General features: G+C 42.8%; 1 protein-coding gene across 1 annotated transcript in view; it reads left to right on the forward strand.

Annotated features, from left to right (window-relative positions):
* Positions 1-21465, forward strand: part of gtdc1 (glycosyltransferase-like domain containing 1) — a 313882-nt gene that overhangs the window by 280788 nt on the left and 11629 nt on the right. The window contains exons 8-9 of the mRNA XM_078403374.1: positions 10969-11039; positions 14627-14718. Of these exons, the coding sequence (XP_078259500.1) occupies positions 10969-11039; positions 14627-14718 (163 nt within the window). The remainder of the gene's footprint in view (positions 1-10968; positions 11040-14626; positions 14719-21465) is intronic.

The following is a 21465-nucleotide window of genomic DNA, read 5'->3' on the forward strand; positions in this document are numbered from 1 at the left end:
TGGAGTAACTCAGCGGGTCAGGCAGCATCTCTGGAGAGAAAGAATGGGTGACGTTTCGGGTCGAGACCCTTCTTCAGACTGATGTCAGGAGGGGAATTGGGAAGGGGGAGTGGAAGAGAGGGACAGAGGAACTATCTAAAGTTAGAGAAGTCAATGTTCATACCGCTGGGCTGCAAGCTGCCCAAGCAAAATATGAGGTGCTGTTCCTGCAATTTGCAGTGGGCCTCACTGTGACACTGGAGGAGGCCCATGACGGAAAGGTCAGACTGGGAGTGGGAGGGGGAGTTGAAGTGCTCAGCCACCAGGAGATCAGGTTGGTTAAGGCGAACTGAACAAAGGTATTGAGTGAAACGATCGACGAGCCTGTGTTTGGTCTCGCCGATTAGGAGAAGTCAAGTTCCCTTGGCTAGATGAATAACAATAAAAGGTTGAAGCAAATCAGTGGAACAGAACTTTAGTTTACACTAAACCAAGTGGACCCGTTGGGCCCAAACGTCTCCTGCAATGGTGCAGCACCCTCTCCTCACACCCTCCCCTCCTCCCTCCCTCCCCCTTCTCCCCCTCCCAACCCCCTCCCTCCATCCCCATCCCCTCTGCCCCTTCCCCCCCCCTCCATCCCCTCTCAACCCCACTTATCCTCCATCCTACCCCCCCCCTCCCTCCCTAGGAGATAGATTTAAACTTTAAAATGTGAATAACTTTGAAAATATAACACACGATTTCAATGAAACTTCGTCCATTAGCACCAAAGGGACAACGATGTGTAAGGTGGGCCTAACAATGTCACGCTATCGTGCACCGTTTTGGCTGTCATTCAGGAACAAACAAACAAACAAACGAGAGTTTTAGTATATAGATTATCCTCCAAGCAGAAAGGTAGAACATAGAAATAAGGTTGATTATTCTGCTAGGAAAGTGTGTCAGAGGTCTCTCAATGCATAAATAGTTTCTACATCTTCAAGCCAGTGTACTTTCTATTGGATATATCAACTATTATTAAACTGTTACATTGTGTTTACAGCAACAAAAAAAACTGTTTGCACGCTCCTGCAGGACAATACCACTTTTTAAAACTCCACATGAGCCACTTCCCTCCATTTTCTTTCTATGACAACAATCCTTCTTTCCTTTTCTCCCTCAGGTGTTCAGCCAGCTACCCCTTAAATATCCCTGTGGTGTTTGTATTAACTACTCCCTGTAGAGACAGCTTCAACTTTCACAACCCTTTAGGTAAAGAAATATCACCTGAATTTCCTATTTTTTTATTAGTGGCAATTCGGTATTAATCGCATTTGATTTTGCACTTCCCCCAGGTGGAAATTTAGGCTACCACTACTGTAAAACCTTCACACTGGCGTCCTCTCAACCTTCTGTAAAGATCAATCGCTAACCTGATCATCCTTTCCTGTTAAAAGTATACTCTCAAAGCTTCATTCTTCCAAATCTTTTTTTGTAACTTTTGCAATACATTTCCTCGACATTATGTTTTTACAATATGGTGATCGGAACGGTGTTTAAACCAAATGTGTAGGAAGGAAATGCAGATCCTGGTTTAAATCGAAGGTAGACACAAAAAGATGGAATAACTCCGCAGGTCAAACAGCATCTCTGGAAAAAGGAATAGGGTCGAGACCCTTCTTCAGACTGGAGAGTCGGGGAAAGGGAAACGAGAGATATACAGCAAACGGTGATGTAGAGAGATATAGAACAAATGAATGAAAGATATTGAAAAAAATAACGATGATAAAGGAAACAGGTCATTAACCAAAGTTTAACATGAATTTACCTTCTCAACTTTTCCATTTTATTCTGCCAGAATTGAAACGCAGTGATAAGTTTGGTATTTATGTTGAATTATTAAACAGTATCTTTTATTTATAGTTTGTAAATTTGTTCCTCTCTTCTAACCCATTTAGATTTCTGTATCTGAAGATTATTTTCTGCTTTATGCGTCAAAACAAATTGTACATCATTACACATAGGTTAATTGCCTTCTGTAAATTGCCTCTGGCGCAATTAGGTTGGGAAAGTGGGTTGAGAAAGGTTGAGAAAGTGGGATAACATGGTTGAGAAAGTGGAATAACATGGAACTAGTGTACAGGTGATCGATGGTCGGCTTGGACTCGGTGGGCTAAAGAGCCTGTTTTCACGCTATATCTCTAAAATAAACTAAAACTTAATAATACTTTTAAAAATTAATAATCCATACTGATTCTGAAAATTTGGGAATATTTTCTGTTATTATAAATTACCTGTTCCATTCCATTCACCCACAAATATGGAGTCAAGGTGTACATACTTGATATTTACTTGCATGTGGATATTTGCTTGTATGCACTGGTAAACTCATATTCTACTGCAATAAAACTAATTTGAAAAGTCTAGTGGAGAAGATGTGTACTGAGCCCACCAGCATCCATTCAGACCCAAAATAGGTTACGCAATCCTGAGTAGCGTTCTATTGCCGTTAATCTAACACTTGAAGCTGGCATAGATGTTAAATCAATGGCATATCATAATGTTGCATTATCACAGTGTATGTTTGGAAAAATTTCTCTTTTAAAAAATTTAATCCAGATGAAATCACAGAATGTTTTACAGCCTATAGGAAAGCCATTCAACCTATTGATTCATAACAGCTCCATGTAAAAGGAATCCTCCTTTTATCTTCCCCTATTATGTTCCCCAACTTTCACTACAATTCCAAGTTGAGAGATATCTGCATATTGAGGGGCGCATATATGGACAGGTCCACCAAGATCATTTTCATTCATTGTGTACACCCATGGCCTTATTAGTCCTTCCAAAACACTTCACTTTATATCTTTTCAGGATTAATATTTGCTCTTGCAAATCCTGGCCATCTTTTCTTCTTATTGATATCTGCCTAAAATTACAGTCCACACTATTAACAGCCCACCAATGTTTGTGTTCATCTGAAAATTACTCCATATAATTTTTATGTTTGTGTGGAGATTGTTAATGTATATAACACACAGCAGAGAAACAATCCCTGTGGCAGACTGCTAATCACACGACTTCCAATTACAAAAACAACCCATGACTTTCATCCTCTGCCTCTGGACACCATCCCAATTTTGAAGCCAGTGTACCAAATCACCCTGGATCCCATGGCTTCTTACTTTGTGGACCAATCTTCCATGTGGGGGCTTGTCAAAGACCTAAATGAAATCTTCCTAAACTACATAAACCGGATTACCATCTCAACATACGTATTTACATTTTCAGAAAAAAATCAATGAAGTTAATCAGACATGACCTCTCTCCAACGAAGACATGCTGACTGTCTTTGATTAATCCTGTCTCTCCAAGAGCAGATTTTTCATGTAACTTCCCAACCTCTGACATTTGACAGACTTTAATTACCTATATTATCCCTGCTGCCTTTTTTTAGTCAGAGGGTGGTGAATCATTTGCCACAGAAGGCTGTGGAGGCAGTCAGTGGATATTTTTAAGGCAGAGATAGAGATTCTTGATTAGTACAGGTGTTAGAGGTTACAGGAAGGCAGGAGAATGCAGTTAGGAGGGAGAGATAGATCACATTGATTGAATGGCAGCGTAGACTTGATGGGCCGAATGACCTAATTCTAATCCTATTCCTTATGACCTTATGAATGAAGATACAATATTTACTTTCCTCCAGTCATTTTGCATCTCTTGTAATTATTTGAAATTGAAGACCTCTGGCCACCACCCCATCTCCCTTGCATCCACCACCCCTGAATTATCTGACTACAATGTCTTTAGAAGACATTATAATCCCCATGGTTAATTGTGCCCGCAGTTAACCAACCTTTTTTTTGTTCTTTTTTTTTTGTGTTGGCGTGCAGATAATGTTGACCTTGTTGCCCTCCCTTAATTTGGTTCTACCTCAAAAACTTTCAAGTTCTTGTTCTGTTATTATCATTCCCATCCACTTTGGTCTTTCTTTTCCCTCCTCCTTGCTACCTTTCTGTGCCTAGATGTCATCCACGTTAGTTTAAACCTCCCTTCTCCCCTCCTCCAGGCTCCTGAATTCACGACATTAAGTACATTTACACCACTGCAAGAACATAAATGAGACACGTAAAGTGGATATTGTAGCGACCATAGAGAATGGTCCGGGTCGTCGAACCCTCAGATTGGCCAGCAAGGTCACGTGTGAGCGCGACCGTAGGGATTGGTCCAGAGAGCGACATCGCTGATTGGACAGCGTTGTCATGTGCGCTTTTGGCGCCCGAAAAGGTTCAGTTCAGAGAAGTCTTCGAAGAAGACAGTGAGTTTTTGATGGTTGTCCTTTACCTTGTTGTTTAACCTTTGTATTCGAATATTGCTGCCGCAATAAACTTCTTCTACAACCAACAAGTTTCCGGACTCGCCATATTGGTGACCCCGACGTGATCTGGACGATCACCGACTATGCAGGAACACGACGCCCCGTTGTTGGATGCCGCGCCTGGCACACCGGAGTTAAGCGCAGTAAGCGTTCACCTTCTGTCGTTTTGGACACATCAACCGCAATCTTGGTTTGTCCACACCGAAGCCCAATTTCATTTAAGGAACATATCGGCCGACGCGACGAAGTATTACTATCTCGTCAGCGCTCTATCACCGGAGACGACCACACGCGTGATGCGGTTCATCGTTAATCCGCCTGCGGAAAGCAAGTACGAGGCAATGAAGAAATTGTTACTGCGAACCTTCGGGTTTAATAGGCACGATCGCGCTGAAAAACTTCTGCACCTACCGGACCTCGGAGATCGACGGCCGTCCGTTCTCATGGCCGAGATGATGATGCTAGCCGGTGAGCATACGGATTGCCTCATGTTCGAACAGGCATTCCGAGAGAAGCTTCCCGAGGATGTCCGACTGCTGCTCACGGATTGTTCTTTTAAGGACCCCGAAGCATATGCAGAGAAAGCGGACGCGCTCATAGCGGCTAAATCGAAGGCAAGCGGTTCGATCAACAAGGTCTCGACATCAGTGACCACGCCACAGCGACATCAAGATGGCGCCGCGTCTCCCGCCAGTTCTCCAAAAGCCCGCCAAAAAGATCCGCACAAGCGCGGCTGGTGCTATTATCACCTACGATGGGGTAGAGAACCCCGCAACTGCCGCTCACCTTGTACCTTCGCGGGAAATGCCTCGGCCGATCGTACATAGGGGCAGTTGCGATTGGCCAGAACCGACGCCTCTACGTCCACGATCGATTCACGGACACAGAATTTTTGGTGGACACGGGAGCCATCATCAGTATAGTGCCGCCGACCGACCTCGAAACCAGAACGGGTAAGACAGGTCCCACCCTCATCGCGGTTAATGGCAGCCCCATTCGCACTTTCGGTATACGGAAGATGTCCCTTGTGTTAGGCCTCCGCACGTACGAATGGCCATTCATCATAGCAGACGTCAGACAAGCGATCCTAGGCGCAGATTTTCTCTGGGCTTTTTCACTGGTCCCTGATGTCCGCGGTAACGACCTCCGACCCTCCGCCAGCGAGGAGCCCGTCGCTCCGACAATCGCCTCCCCGCCCAGCCCTACTGTCCAGGCCGTCGTCGCGGCCCCTGACTCGTATGCTGAGATCCTGGCGGAATTTCCAGAGCTGCTCATCCAACGTTTTGACACGCCTTCGGCCAAGCACGGCGTGGTCCATCACATCCGCACCGAGGGCCCTCCCGTTTTCGCTCGGGCCAGGAGACTACCGCCAGACAAACTGGTGGTGGCACGGGCGGAATTTAGGAAGATGGAGGAAATGGGCATTGTCCGTCAGTCCGACAGCCCATGGGCCTCGCCGTTGCATATGGTCTCCAAGGCATCTGGGGGGTGGAGACCATGTGGCGATTATCGGCGTCTCAATGCTGTCACCACGGCTGATCGCTACCCCATACCGCACCTACAGGACTTTTCGTCTGGGCTGGAAGGGGCGGTGGTGTTCTCCAAAATCGATTTGGTGCGAGGATACCACCAGATTCCGGTGCGGCCGGAGGACATACAGAAAACTGCCACGATTACTCCGTTCGGGTTGTTCGAATGGTTGCGTATGCCTTTCGGTTTAAAGAACGCGGCACAGGCTTTCCAACGACTGATGGACCGTGTGGGTCGGGGTTTACCCTTTTTGTTTATTTATTTAGACGACATCCTGGTCGCCAGCCCCTCAGTGCAGGAACACCAGGTCCACTTGCGGACAGTGTTCCAGCGGCTCCAAGACCACGGGCTCATTATCCAACCCTCCAAGTGTCAATTCGGCCTCCCTTCTCTTGATTTTCTAGGGCACAGAATTACCCCTGCCGGCGCCTCCCCTTTGCCCGAGAAGGTGGAGGCTATCCGGGCATTTCCCAGGCCCACCACAGTAAAAGGACTACAGGAGTTCGTAGGTATGGTTAACTTCTACCATAGGTTCGTTCCGGCAGCTGCGCGGGTCATGCGCCCGCTCTTCCAGTGCCTTGCGGGAAAACCGGTAGAGTTGATATGGTCCCCGGCCGCAGAGTCGGCTTTTACAGCAGCTAAGGCAGCCTTGGCAGACGCCACCATGTTGGTCCACCCGAGCCCCTCCGCCCCCACGGCCCTGACGGTTGACGCCTCTGACGTGGCGGTGGGCGGGGTCTTGGAGCAGCAGGTCGGTGGCCGTTGGCAGCCCTTGGCGTTTTTCAGCCGGCAACTAAATTCGGCTGAGCTGAAGTATAGCGCATTTGACCGAGAGCTTCTGGCCCTCTATTTAGCTGTTCGTCATTTCAGGTACTTCCTTGAGGGCCGCCCATTTGTGGCCTTTACGGACCACAAACCATTAACATTTGCATTTTTCAAATTGTCTGACCCATGGTCGGCCCGCCAGCAGCGGCACCTGACTGCCATCTCCGAATTTACCACCGATGTCCGTCATGTCGCGGGTAAGCTTAATGCCGTTGCTGACGCCCTGTCTAGACCTGCTTTTTCCCCTATTTCGGCGGTGGACTGCGAGGTGGATCCCCAGGAGCTTGCGGAGGCACAGCTTCTAGCGGATACCGCCTCGGCATACCAGTCCACCACTTCGGGATTAAAGTTGGCTCAGGTAGCCTGCGGGTCGGAAGGCACAAAAGTCTGGTGTGATGTTTCCCTTCCCCGTCCCAGGCCGGTAGTACCGCCCTCCCTTCAGCGCCGGGTTTTTGATGCCATTCACGGGCTGGCGCACCCGTCCATCCGCTCCACCTCTGCTTTAGTAGCAGCTCGGTTTGTCTGGCATGGCCTACGGAAACAGGTAGCGGGTTGGGCACGTTCCTGCGTTCCCTGTCAGACCGCTAAAGTCCAGCGCCATGTCCAGCCCCCCGTACAGGAGTTCGAGGTCCCAGCAGTTCGCTTTTTCCACATCCACGTGGATTTAGTCGGGCCTTTGCCTTCCTCCCGGGGCTACACCCACCTCCTCACGGTGGTGGATCGGTTCACCCGGTGGCCAGAGGCTTTCCCATTGTCTGATATCTCGGCAGCCTCTTGTGCCAGGACTTTGGCCCTCCATTGGGTAGCACGTTTCGGGGTCCCGGCAGTTATTACCACTGACAGGGGGCCGCAGTTCACTTCGTCCCTCTGGGCCGCGCTCGCAGAACTGTACGGTTCCAAGTTACAACCCACTACTGCATACCACCCCCAGGCAAATGGACTTGTAGAAAGGTACCACCGTCAACTCAAGGCGTCCCTCAGTGCAAGGCTTGAAGGCCCGGACTAGGTAGACCAACTCCCCTGGGTCCTTCTGGGCATCCGGACTGCTCCTAAGCAAGATCTCGGTGCGTCGTCCGCGGAGCTAGTGTATGGCTCGCCACTTCGAGTACCCGGGGATTTGTTTCCGGACCCCTCAGACCAGCTGCCTCCAGTCCCATCAGTCTTAGCATCGCTCCGGGCACGGGTGGGTTCCCTGGCTCCAGTTCCAACTTCACGTCATGGGTGTCCCATGGTACATGAACCGCCTTCCCTGAAGGACTGTGAGTTTGTGTTTTTGCGAAAAGATTCCCATCGTGCCCTGTTGCAGAGGGTCTATCAAGGGCCGTTCCGGGTTTTGCGTAAGGGGACGGCTACCTTCACCTTAGACGTGTGCGGCAGGAGTGAGCTCGTCTCGGTGTCCCGGCTTAAACCTGCACACTTGGATCCGGATCAACCAGTCCTGGTCGGCCAAACCCCTAGGAGAGGCCGGCCTCCGTCAGTTCCGCTCAGTCCAGGACCCCCCGTTCCGGCAGTTCCTCCAAGTCCGGAATCCCCTGCTCCTGTGGTTCAGGCTGCCCCTCTACTTACTCGTTATGGTCGCGAAATCCGGCTCCCTGCTAGGTTCCGTACCTCGGGTTCTGGGGGGGGTCATGTAGCGACCATAGAGAATGGTCCGGGGTCGTCGAACCCTCAGATTGGCCAGCAAGGTCACGTGTGAGCGCGACCGTAGGGATTGGTCCAGAGAGCGACATCGCTGATTGGACAGCGTTGTCATGTGCGCTTTTGGCGCCCGAAAAGGTTCAGTTCAGAGAAGTCTTCGAAGAAGACAGTGAGTTTTTGATGGTTGTCCTTTACCTTGTTGTTTAACCTTTGTATTCGAATATTGCTGCCGCAATAAACTTCTTCTACAACCAACAAGTTTCCGGACTCGCCATAATATTCTAATTCCCTCAAAAATACTGAGTGTCATGGCATGTGTGCCAGCACTTATCGGCAATAAATGATTTTGAAGAGGACGAATTCACAGCTGATGAGGGTAAGTATACACTGTCAGTGCATGTGAGATGCCTTGGAACATCAACAAACAAATGGCCTAGCTCAGGGGCAGTGGTCTTGAGGGAGGATTCCAGAAGCTGCTTCATGAATAGAGTATCAGCGCATCCGCTACTACTGTGGAAGATGGGGGAGCTGAAGATGCATGGAAAATGGATCAGGAGCCAGGAATCATTGATCCAGGAATCCTTCCAAATTGAACGTTGATCTCAGTGTTTGTAGTTACAATTGAAGTCAGTATACTTACATACGAGGACAGTGAGAACGCAAAACTTGGACACGAGAGGTAAAATCTACATGATCAGCGAGGAGCAGCAGAAGATATAGAGGTGGATTTATAATTACAGTTTATTTTATCAAACATTAAAAAGAAATAGGTTTACATCTCTGCAGATGTCATTGATGATGTCATTGCATGTGACCCTGCAATGTCAAAGTCAGAGGATTTTGGTCAAGTTGGTATTTACTGAGAATCATTAATGCTTTACAATAATTATATGTAATATAAAACGAGAACAATAAAGAATCCCTTTGTGTGAATCTGAGAAACTAATCTATTCTGGGTAAAAGGTCCTTGATAAATGCACCTTCTGTCATCTGTGTTCCTGCTGCAGACAAGTTTTTCAAACCTCAAACTTGTTTTACACTAATCCTGATTCAATTCATCTGGTTTGCTACTTGGTTCAGTCTCAGTGTTGTCATATGGTTTCAGTGCTCTGCCTTGCTTCTCGAAGGTGTTTGATGAGAGATTAATAAGTAATGATGCCTTAATCAGACTCAAGGCACTCTCTGCTCAGCTCCCATTCTGATCCTGAGGGGCAGAATATTAAAAACAAATCATGCTATTTATTTTCAAGTGCAGAACTTCTTTCGAAGCAGCGTTGTTACTTTCTGGTAGCTTCTGTGGATGGTTGTTTGCGTGAGTGTGTGGTAAAATAAATACACTCATTGTCAGTTATGGAATGCATCACTTCAGATTTTCTTTGGTATGGAGGACCAATTTGGGCTCTTCAAGGCCCAATAAATCCCAGTAGAAGCCTATGGAATTTCCTTTGGTGTTTGTCAATTTAGTTTTTTAAAAAATATAGTTTAGATTTTATGTACTCTTCACTACTTTGGGGAAATCTAGAATAGAGTATAGGTTGGAAATGGCCAAGGGAGTTCAACCATTGAGTTTGAGACTTCCATGTCCACACAGGAGCCTCGGAACCTATTGGTGTTTATGCTGAGAAATGCAGGTGGTTCCATGCAGATTTGTTGGCAAAGGAAAGCAACATCTGAGCCCATATTGCCTGCACTTATATACTGAAATTCTTTTTGATTATCGTTTCAATAATTACCAGACTGTACTGTTTTAAGGTGAAGCCAATTTTATGCTGAATTATTTGAAATTACCGCAATGCAAGAATGGCCTTTTCTTGGTTGACTTGTATCCAGCAAAATAACCACAATATTGTGGAAAAATTGGTTTTCTACCAATAAGTGACCACTTCCCTATAACTGATAGAACACAGGCAGGTTATTTTATTCAATAGTGTATCTCAACGCAATAGTCAAGAGTGTTTTATTGTCATTGTCATACCGAAACAGAACAATGAAATTTTTAATTGCAGCAGCACAACGGGTATGTAAACACAATACTCCACAGATAATATATTAAACAAACAAAATAAAACTTCAATAAATAATACAAAACAATATAGTGCAAAGCAAAAATAAAATTAAACTAGGCATTCTTCTGGAATTCTGGTATCTTAGAAATATTGAAATAGAGGCATACAGCTTAGAAATAGGCCTTTCGGGCCAACTCGTCCATGCCAACCAAGATGCCCATCTGACCTAGTTCCATTTTTTGATTCAAAGATACAGCATGGAAACAGGTCCTTAGACCCACCAGGTTCACGCGGACCATCAATCACCCGTTCACTTTAGTTCTATGTTCTCCTCCACTTGCCTGCGTTTGGCCCATGTCTAAACCTTTCCTATCCAGGTATCTATCTAAGTGTATTTTAAATGTTTTAATAGTCTGATTCCAGAAATTCTCTCGAAATTGAAGATGTGAATTCTGATCTAAATACTGCCCTAAATTAGTGGTGCCGACATTGTCAGCTAAGTGCAAGAGCTCTCCAATTACTGGAACCATAGTGGATTTTCTCATCCTGGAAAACATGCAGATTTTCATTGAGATATAATTTAACTTGTATCTTTTTGTATTTATTAACTTGTTGAAATCTTTCATTTATTAGGTTGGAAGCTGTTCACTGTGGTTGCTACCCACTGTGTCCAAAAGCCTTAGTCTATCCAGAAATCTTTCCAGGTAAGTTACTTGAATAAACAATTTAGCTTGGGAAATTGCTGCAAACTATTTCTTCCTCCACCATCTCTACACTGCACCACATCTCTTCCCCCTCCCTCACTACCAAGTAAGGCCCTGAAACAGGGGAAAAGTAAAAGCATACATTATATCAAAAAAATGACACACAGTGCTGGAATAACTCAGCAGGTCAGGCAGCTTCTCTGAAGAACATGGAAAGGTGATGTTCAGATGGAAGAAGGGTCCCGACCCGAAGCGTCATCTATTCATGTTCTCCAGATTTGCTGTCTGACCCGCTGAGTTACTCCAGCATTCTGTGTATTTTTGTAAACCAGCATCTGCAGTTCTTTGTTTCAACATACATTAAATAGTATTGTCCAAATAACACAGGATCCTACAGTGCTTCACAGGAGCAATAATCAAACCAAATGTAACAAGGAAGTATAAAAAGAGGCATTAGAACAAACAACTGGTCAACATTATAAGAAGCTTTCCGTTAAGCGAGAGAGAATAGAAAGGTAGAGAAGGTATTTGCACTGCACTACACTATCTAAGAATTACACCACACTATCCTACAATCACTATTTTTTGGGGTCAAACGTCTTCATTATATTTTCTTTACAAGAGGAACTGGCAACCATTTCTGATGGAGGATTTTCAACCTGAAAAATTATCCCTGTCTTTCATTGCACAGATGTCTCCTGATCTGATGAGATTTCCTAGCAATTACTGTAGTTGTTTTACAATTCCAAGAGTTTTTCTTTTATATTTTTTCATTGGAAGCAATAAAATTGGTTGTGTGAAATGCCGCAATTGGCTGAACATAGGGAGATGGAGAGTTTGCAGAGCTGGAGTAAATGGAAGCTTGATGCCATTGAGAGATTTGAAAACAAACTTTGGGCAGCACAGTGGCACAGCTGTAGAGCTGCTCCCTCACAATGCCAGAGATCCAGGTCGAACCTGCCCATGGGTGCTGACTGCTGAGTTTGCACGTTCTCCCTGTGACCATGTAGGTTTTCTCCGGGTTCCTGGTATCCGCCCACATTCCAAAGATGTGCAGTTTTGTAGGTTAATTGGCTTCTGTAAATTGCCCCTAGTGTGTAGGATGTGATAATGGGATAACATGGAACTAGTGTGAAGGTGAATGCTGGTCAGATTCGGTAGGCAGAAGGGCCTGTTTCCATGCTGTATCTCAAAACTAAACTATTGGCTGACTGGAAGCCAGTAGAGGTCAGCTAACACAAGATATTAGGAAAATAGTTAGGGAAAAATTCTCTCAAAGCTTCTCTGGCATTTTCGGGTGACCAAATCTAGTCTAATAGACATAGACTGAGTGGAATCTATAAAATCAATTCAGTATGGAGAGATCTCAGCTGTAGTCAACATCTACTCTACTTCTCTGAAAGATGGACAGAATCCGACACACTACACCTAGCACCAATGTTTTCTACCCTCATGGGCTTAGTTCAGGATTATGACTGGAACATATTGTACAAAGCAAAGACTAAGCTTTTTCAAAAATAAAATTAACAAGATAAACAGGAAGAACATGGAGATGGTCAAGTATTGAAAAGCTGAGAACTTGAAGAACATTTTGCTAGGTAAAGATAAAAGACCCTAATGAGGAAATCTGTTCAAATTTTTTTTTCCAACTTTAGTGTATAACTTTTAAAGAATGTTTTTGCTTAGTTAGAGGGACAACATGTAAAGCCATAAGTATCAAAGAAACTAGATTTTTTATCTTAGTGTTTGGAATTAGAACATCTGTTTATGTGTTATTTTAAATGCTTGACAATACAATTTTATGTTACACAGTGATTCTATTGTTCCTCACGTAAAGACAATCAGATTGATGATATTTAACAAAGGAATTCATATTTATAGGATAATGTAGAGTTTACAACAACTTGGGTAGGAAGGAGCGGTAGATGCTGGTTTAAATTGAAGATAGATACAAAATGCTGGAGTAACTCAGCGGGACAGGCAGCATCTCTGGAGAGAAGGAATGGGTGACGTTTCAGATCAAGTCTGAGTCTGAGGAAGGGTCTCGACCCGAAACGTCACTCATTCATTCTCTCCAGAGATGCTGCCTGTCCCGCTGAGTTACTCCAGCATTTTGCGTCTATTTACAACAACTTGGGTCAGTATCCAGCCAAGCTGAATTCTGCTGATAGCTGCTCCTCCCAGTATATTCATTTGCCTCATGTGCATGGCATAAATAACTGATTGATTTCTCCTTTCTTCTACACTAATTGTTCTAATACAACACATGGAAATAAATTATATATATTTCACCATTCTCTGGGTAAAGTTTTGATCCAAGTTTGTCATTGGCTTTGTGGAAATTCAGCAGATTTAATGTGTTTTTTTCAGTTTATAAATTAGAAGTAATAGATTTGTTGTAAAATAAATTTCTTTATAAGCAGTTGTACATTATAGAGACCTGTGAATGTCTAATTCCTTTGCAAAAGAGAAAAAAATGGTGTTGGATAGAGATTATATGTTTAGCTTTTACCAGCAGGTTTGTATTGGGTTTAATCCAATGTATACTCTCCTCTTGCACAATGTAGGCAGTTTCATCCTGCCAAGTAGCCCACTCTAGTTTCACCTCCAAACCCTCAACCCTTTAATCGGCTGGTCTGATGCCATCGTGAATCCAGACACAGAGGAGCAAAATGTAGCCAAACACCAAACCAGAATATTTATTCCCACGGTATTTCATTTTGCTTGGCATTTTAACGGACCAGACTTTGATAATACTGTCTTAAGCCTGTCCAATAAGTTCAGTGCAGGGACTTCTTTGTTAGTATGTGGGCCACAGACAATTTTTTTAGAGACATTCTTGTCCTCCATGATTTTATTGCTGCCGATAACACTGACCGAGCAGAAATAGTTCAAAGGAACAGTGTAGCAATGCTCTTAACTGTGTTTGAACCTCCCCTTGGTATGAAGTTGTAAGTTGAGAAATGGTACAAGAACAAATAGGTACAGTACTTCAAATACTGAATGAATCAATATTATCTACTATCGGATTTTGCATTTGTTCTAATACCTGCCTTGCTGTAAACCGCATTAAATTTTCATTCTGTCTTTACTCTCTTCATCTTAATGCATTGAATATTTCAGCCTTTCATAAGGGAAATGACCTGTTCAATCTTGTACCAGGTCAGGCCTAGTGAAAGCAAAGGGAAGATGAGCATCTTGTAAAATTAATGTCTCAATTATTTCAATGTGTTTTATGTTTTGAAAGAAACTTATATTGTTCATCAATTTATCTCAAGGCATTTTCTTTGATATTTTTAAAGTAAAATTTAAAAACCCTTAACAGCTTTGATAGAAAGCAAAGCCCATAACACTATCTTGAGTCCTGGCCACACTGAAACGTTATCATCTAAGTTCATGGGGAGGACCAGTGCTCCCACTGCTCCCACAATCCCAACACAATAACAGCCGGGAGTCAGTCTGGGACCATGATCCAGCCAAGATAAAATTGAACCACGTGGCATTAATCAGTAAAGTGACCATTCTGTACAGGTTTCCTTTGAGGATAGTTTCATTAAAACAAAATATCCACATGATTTATTTTGCAGAGAACTATCTCTACACCACGTCTCAACAGCTGTTTAAGAAGCTTCAGAATTTATGCAAGAGACCAGATCTTGTAAGAAGGAAGGCTATTGAGGTAACTTATTTAATTAATTAACGCAGAAAACCAAAGGTTACACGCACGAACAGCTGCCTATATTATCACTGGCTGAATTACTAATGCAGAAACTGTTTTTTTTAACTTTGTAAGTGTTAAAACGAGAAGTGATTGAAACATTTTCAACACTAATCAGAAAAGGCCGCAATGCAAAACAAAGCTCTGCATTTATTTGATACTGCATTTTTGGAAAAAAAGCTTGGATTTCATGTAAGGACATGCAGGTATCATAAATTATGTTTACTTAGATTAGCATGACACAAGAATGAATAAGAAAACCAACAATGGCAGTACACCTCAAATGGCAATTGGCTGATTCAAAAGAAATTCATCAACAACAACACATGTTTCAGTCGCAGACTACATTTTTGACAGTTCAGACTTGGGTGCTGTGTGAAATGAAATCATCATCCTTTTTATTGTAGGTTCTCAAATCCCTGGAATTGAGGTTTTCAAAAATAATTATGGACATGCCTATGTTTTCAGATGCTTAGCTAAGCTGACTAATTCACAGGCAAAATTAGTGTGGACATCTAACATGTAGCAGGTTAAGCAAAGGGCTCATTTGTCTTGCTATATTTAAAAATTAAATCTGGTAAAACATTAAGTTGTTATAGTACAAAAATATAATTTGAAGGATGTCTCAAATTTTGAAAAAAAGCACTAAAATATTTAAATGTCAAATATCCTTTGTGCTTGAAGATTACTGATGAACTCTTACCAAGTGAATATGAATGCAGAACCAAAATTAGATTCTCAGAAATCTCTGCAGAAATCATGCATTTTTGATTAGTATTCGGATCAAAATAAACCGCAGCATCAATGACACAAGATTTTCAAAAAATAAATAACTTTCCCCACTAAAATGAAGATATCCAGCTGGTTAAATAATAAATGAACTAATTGAACAGGGAATTGACATTCAGATGCTGGACACGCATGTTAATATTCTGAATCTTTAGTCTTCTATAATGCTTTAAATATGCTTTGGGAATGATAGTTCCACTGGAGCTCTGAAGGGGTATAAAAAGATGTAGTCCGATCGTTAAGTACCCTTCTACACAATAGGGCAGCTGGGTATAACATACCTATCAACGGTTATACTGGATGAAAACCCTGTTTATATGTGGGAATAATAAATATTATGCCGGATTTGCTGTATCTTATTTGCTTATGTTTGGATACAATTGTGAATCTAAATTTGCTTCCATTATTTTACAGGATTAAATGGAGTCCTATTGCATTTTTACTGCATTTGTAAGATATAATATAACTTACATAAAACTAATTTCAAAATTCATACTGGATTCCCAAAGGGAATTTCTCTTCAGAAGAATGTGTGTCTTGGCTAAAGTCGAGGGAACTGGAAACCCAACCAGTTTAAATGGCAATGCATTTTTGAATATCATTTAGTGTTTTATTAACTAAAACATCCGCACCGTTAATTATTGACAGCTTTTTACTAGATCATCACTCTAATTTCAGTAGCCATTTAAATGAAACTTTAACATAAAAATAATCCCATTAGTTTAACTCTGTAAAATGGTAAACCCCCTTCATTTAGGTCAAAAATGTGCGAAACAAATACTCAATTTAACACACAATTTCAAACTCATTATCTTTCAATGTCTATTAACTTGGCAATGGTTCAGATGCCAGCTCATAATACTTAAGAATGCTGAGTGCACAGTTCCTCGGTCCCTCATCATTCCTGCATGCTGCATACTACACATTCTTCTGGTTAAATCTGAGCTTTAAAGGGAAATTGTTGTCAACTTTCCAGCTGCATCCAGTATTTGAACCATTCTAATTCAATAGGATGTGCTCTTACATTTTGTAGTTAAGCTATTACCCGGAATGGATGATTAAGTCAATTGTCTCTTGTGTGCCTCTTTTCCATACCTGCATATCCTTCTACAGAATATTAAACTCTGGCACTGAAGCATAAATGTGAGTGACAGGAATGTCACTGCAAGTTGAATTGACTGTATTCATATGGTCTCACTGCACTTCCAACAGTTGCAGATGAAAAAAGCTAATCATGACGATTTGGTGGTGCAGTGCATTATTAGCATGTTGTTCTTTCATTTTTGTAACCTGTTAGTAAAGAAACCCAAGCTTTTGGGATGCACGTCACCCAACATGGTTCCTATGTAAATTTATTTTGGACAGTTTTAAAGCAGACTCTAGATAATATTTGTTAGAGGTACAAAGATATCCAGAATTTGAATTTTTTAAGGTTAAGGATCACTTGCCTAAGACATAATCGGGATACCATGGGAATTGTTTCTGGAAATCTCAGTGAAATCTACTTTTTAATCAGACGACATTCATTCATAGACTAATACTAGAAAAATAGCCATGTGAACTTTAGGAAAGGAAAAATATTAAATAAGAGAGTAAAGGAGTATTTGTTCGCAACCATGTTTTTACTTATGGTGTACATAAATTCATAGGTCATAGGAGCAGAATTAGGCCATTCGGCCCATCAGATCTACTCTACCATTTAATCATGGCTGATCTTTCTTTCCCTCTCAACCCCATTCTCCTGCCTTCCCCCCATAACCCCTGACACCTGTACTAATCGAGAATCTAAATCGCTGCCTTAAAAAATCAATTGATGGCCTTTACAGCCTTTTATGGCAATGAATTCCACAGATTCACCACCCTCTGACTGAAAAAATTCCTCCTCATCTCCTTTCTAAAGGTACGTCCTTTTATTCTGAGGCTATGGCCTCCGGTCCTAGATGTGAGCTAGATATATCGACTGTCCACCTAGAATTTTTTATCATGTACTCTCATGTTTCCCATCATAGGGATCTTTGGCAGGGACAACATAGAATATGTCTCACTGGGAATGAGAAGATAATTTAAATTATTAACTCATTATGCTCTGACATATTAAATCTAGATTGTCACTCTGGTATTTAAAATAGGATTCATAGCAGGTAGTTATTAATTAAGGAGAATGCAAAGAAGAAACAAAATCTAATGCCAGTATCGCACTCTGCAATATTCTCAACATTGCATAAATCAACTATTTATTTACGTGTAAACAAGTGAATTTGATGCACTGCTAATACTTTTTAAAAAAACAATTATCTTTCTGAGATTAAAGTTGGATTTTACGAAAATTAACACAGTCATAAGGGCAATGATTCATGGTATCCTTGATATAGAAATATTTGTTATTCACCCTGGGCTCAATAAAGTCTGAGGCCTGTAATGGTGGAGACAGCTCAGTTCACTGATAGCAATCTTTCCTTAAGGTTGTGAATTCAATCTCCACTCCAGGAACACAGCACTTCTGCCACTTCAGCACAGTAGTGTGCAAGGCATTCATGAAATTGCTATCTTTCAAATGAAAATGTTAAACAAAGGATCTTCCTTTCTGTTCAGTTGAACATAAAGGAACCCAAGACACTCAACATCTCAATTTACTGCTCCAAAACCAGATTTCTCAAAGTTTAGTTAAGTACCTTAAAGAAGTAAAATCTCCACATAAATGCAAAGTTCTATTAATTTAAAAAAACAAGGTGTGGACAATGTTGGCACAGTTCGCAATGCTTTATCCAGACCATAGAATTGCCCAATAATTCAATGTAGCTGAATAATAAATTGCCTGTCAAGCTCAGACAGATCATGAAGAGAATCTATGGAGAAAATGGAAATGTAACCCTGTTGTATTATTCTATCCACTTCGTATGACTTGCAATGTTACTATACACATATTCTATGTTGTCCCTGCCAAGAGGATACTTTGTGCTAACGCAAATGAGGAAAGAAATAGCTATTCCCCTGCATTGACAGCAGAGATTCACATTGTCTATTGCCGATCAAAGTACTTACTGAGGTTGAAGTTCTGGTAAGTGATTGAACCCAAAGGGCAGGAGTAAAAGCATTATTGACTATAATTCTCTGGATGTAGGAGCTAAAGTTTTTACCTTCACGTTGAAGTTGGTGAATTTGATGATGTAATAATGTCCTTGGGCTCTGAGCATTATTATTTATAAATCGCTCAATAATTTAATACTGTCAATCTCCAAAACGGTCAAATTTGTATACTATTGCGCCTTGAAATACTGTTTGGATAGTATGAAATCTTATTAAAGGACTGATACTTAAACTGTAGCCAAAGGGTAAAATAAATACTGACTGACATTTGCGAGATAGAAATGTTGAAGTGTTGTCCCTTGAAGTATAAGTAACCTGTGCATGCAATAATATATCCTGAATGACCTTTACAGCCCTTGTGGCTATATTTAACACGCTCACTGATAGCTGAGCTTTGTCTTTTCCCTAAGACCTATCTCTTTCCCTTATCTCTCCAGAAATATGCAGTCGTTTCTATGAATTTAAGTCATAATTATGCCTTCATACGATTCAGTTCTGCTTTTCGCCACACTAACCATGATTACTGGCTCCACAGAAGACACCCCTCAAAATACTGCAGATACTCAGCAGCTCAGGCAGCATCTGTGAAGAGAGAGACAGATTTAATGTTTCCTTATTTGCTTTCAATATTTTTTTTAAATGCCTATTAGTGAGAAAATGATTGGGGAAGAAATTATTATTTGCGGCGCAGATTGATTTATTGGATTTTGCCTTTCATAGATTTTCATGGTTCTGCATTGTCAAAATTACGCTTGGATAGTTGCATTTGTTATTTCAGAACATATAATACCAGAGAGCTAAGGTGAGATAGCAAGAAGTGTGATAACAGGGCACTGATTGTTATCAAAATAGACTATTTGGAGATTTAGATCTAATTTGGGAAATCTGTTACTTGTGGTTAACAACAAGCTGTCTTTTTGAGAAAAATTATGTTGACTGGCCAGGTGATTTTATTGATCAGGTGGTAATTTTGAAGGCTTTTTCTGTATACTTTGGTCTTTAAAAAAACTTGTGATTGGAAAATGCAAAAAAATAAGATCATTATCCTATTTTGCAGCTAACACTGGGAGTTGCACAGAATGTTTAATGAATTATACTATAGAAAAGAACCGTTGTTTTGGCTGTTTTCCATTAAGTTCTTAAATACATTCAGAGTAGAACAGCTGGGTGGATATTTTTGGAAAGTTCATGATATATTAAAACATGAGCATAAGATTCAAGAAGCTGATAAACATCATCCAGATTTTAGAATGTATTACATTCTTCAACACACTTCTGGCTATTTTCTTTCTTTCTTTGTAATACAGCCCGTTATGTATTTTCTGATTCAAAGCGCTCCAGTTGGTCTTCATATCTATAATTACCACAGGTGAAGATTCAACATTATGACTAAGAATCATAAGGCAGGAAGAGTGCAACGTTACAAGATTATGACACCAACAAAGTATTTCTATTGGGAAATAATATGTGTCCATATGAAAGAGAAGTAAGTTTTAGGGAGAAACTAGGCCAAGTGGACCCGTTGGGCCCAAACCTCTCCAGCACCCTCACCTACCCCCCACCCCTCTCCCTCCCCCCCTCCCTCCCTCCATCCCTCCCTCCCAATCCCCCCTTCTCCTCCCCCCTTCCCCTCCCCCCACTCCATCCCCCTCATCCTCCCTCCCTTCCTCCCTACCCCTTCCCCTCCCTCCCTCACCCCTCTCTCCCTAGGAGATAGATTTAAACTTTAAAATGAGAATGACTTTAAAAATACAATACTGATTTAAATGAAACTTCTTCCATTAGTACCAAAGGGATGACGGTGAGTAAAGTGGGCCTAAAATTGTTGTGCTATCATGCACTGTTTTGGCTGTAGTTCAGGAACAAACAAACAAACAAACAAACAAACAAACGAGAGTTTTAGTATATAGATGATGGGCTTTCTTTCATTTGGTTATGACTTATTTAGGTATAATATTGTAGCGCGTCGATAAAGGCAAGGAGCCAGGTAGTTCGGGAAGGTATATTTATTGTATCGTGGGTCTCAGACGGGTCTAGTCTGCCGGAATGGCTTGGCGCCCAAACCTTGTCCTTATATTCCTGAGTCCAGGACCGCCTCCCGGGACTGGTCCATTCCCGTGCCGAGGGGTCGGTAGTAATATGGCCCGACCTTTGGGAGCCGCCACAGTACCCCCCCCCAGATCCGGAGGCACGAAACGCACTGGTGGTCGCACAACCCGACCGGACCGCGTACGGTAATCGGTCGACAGAGGGGCCGGCGGAGGCACAGTTGGAGGGACAGGCGGTGGGACCCGCAAAGGGGGCGTCGGTGAGCTGCAGGCGAATGTCGGCCGGCAGCAGGTGCAGGTATGTATATTCAAACATCAGGCACGGTCTGTGACCGTCGAGCAGCGCGACCATCTCCTTCAGGAGGCTAGATGGGCGCCGGTCACCGAGGCCTGGCATGTGGAGGAGCCTTTCGGCCCACTCCATTCGGGTTAGCCCGTAGGTTTGGAGCAGCAGCTCCTTAAGGGCTTCATATTTACCGTCGGCCGGTGGGTCCTGGAGGAACTCCGTTACCTCTTCGGCCGTGTCCTGGTCAAGGGCTCCCACCAGGTGGAAAAACCGGGTGTTATCCACTGTGATGCCCTGCAGCTGGAACTGGGCCTCCGCTTGGTAAAACCAAACGCGAGCCCGGGTGGTCCAGAAGGTCGGGAGCTTGATTCCTACCGCGTCGACAGCTGGGGCCTGGTCGGCCTGCGAGCCGGACGGGCGGTCGGCTTTTGCTTTTGTGCCCATCCTAATGAATGGACCGTCGAGGTCACCAATGTAGCGCGTCGATAAAGGCAAGGA

This window comes from Rhinoraja longicauda, chromosome 8, assembly GCF_053455715.1.
Source record: "Rhinoraja longicauda isolate Sanriku21f chromosome 8, sRhiLon1.1, whole genome shotgun sequence".
Taxonomy (NCBI): domain Eukaryota; kingdom Metazoa; phylum Chordata; class Chondrichthyes; order Rajiformes; family Arhynchobatidae; genus Rhinoraja; species Rhinoraja longicauda.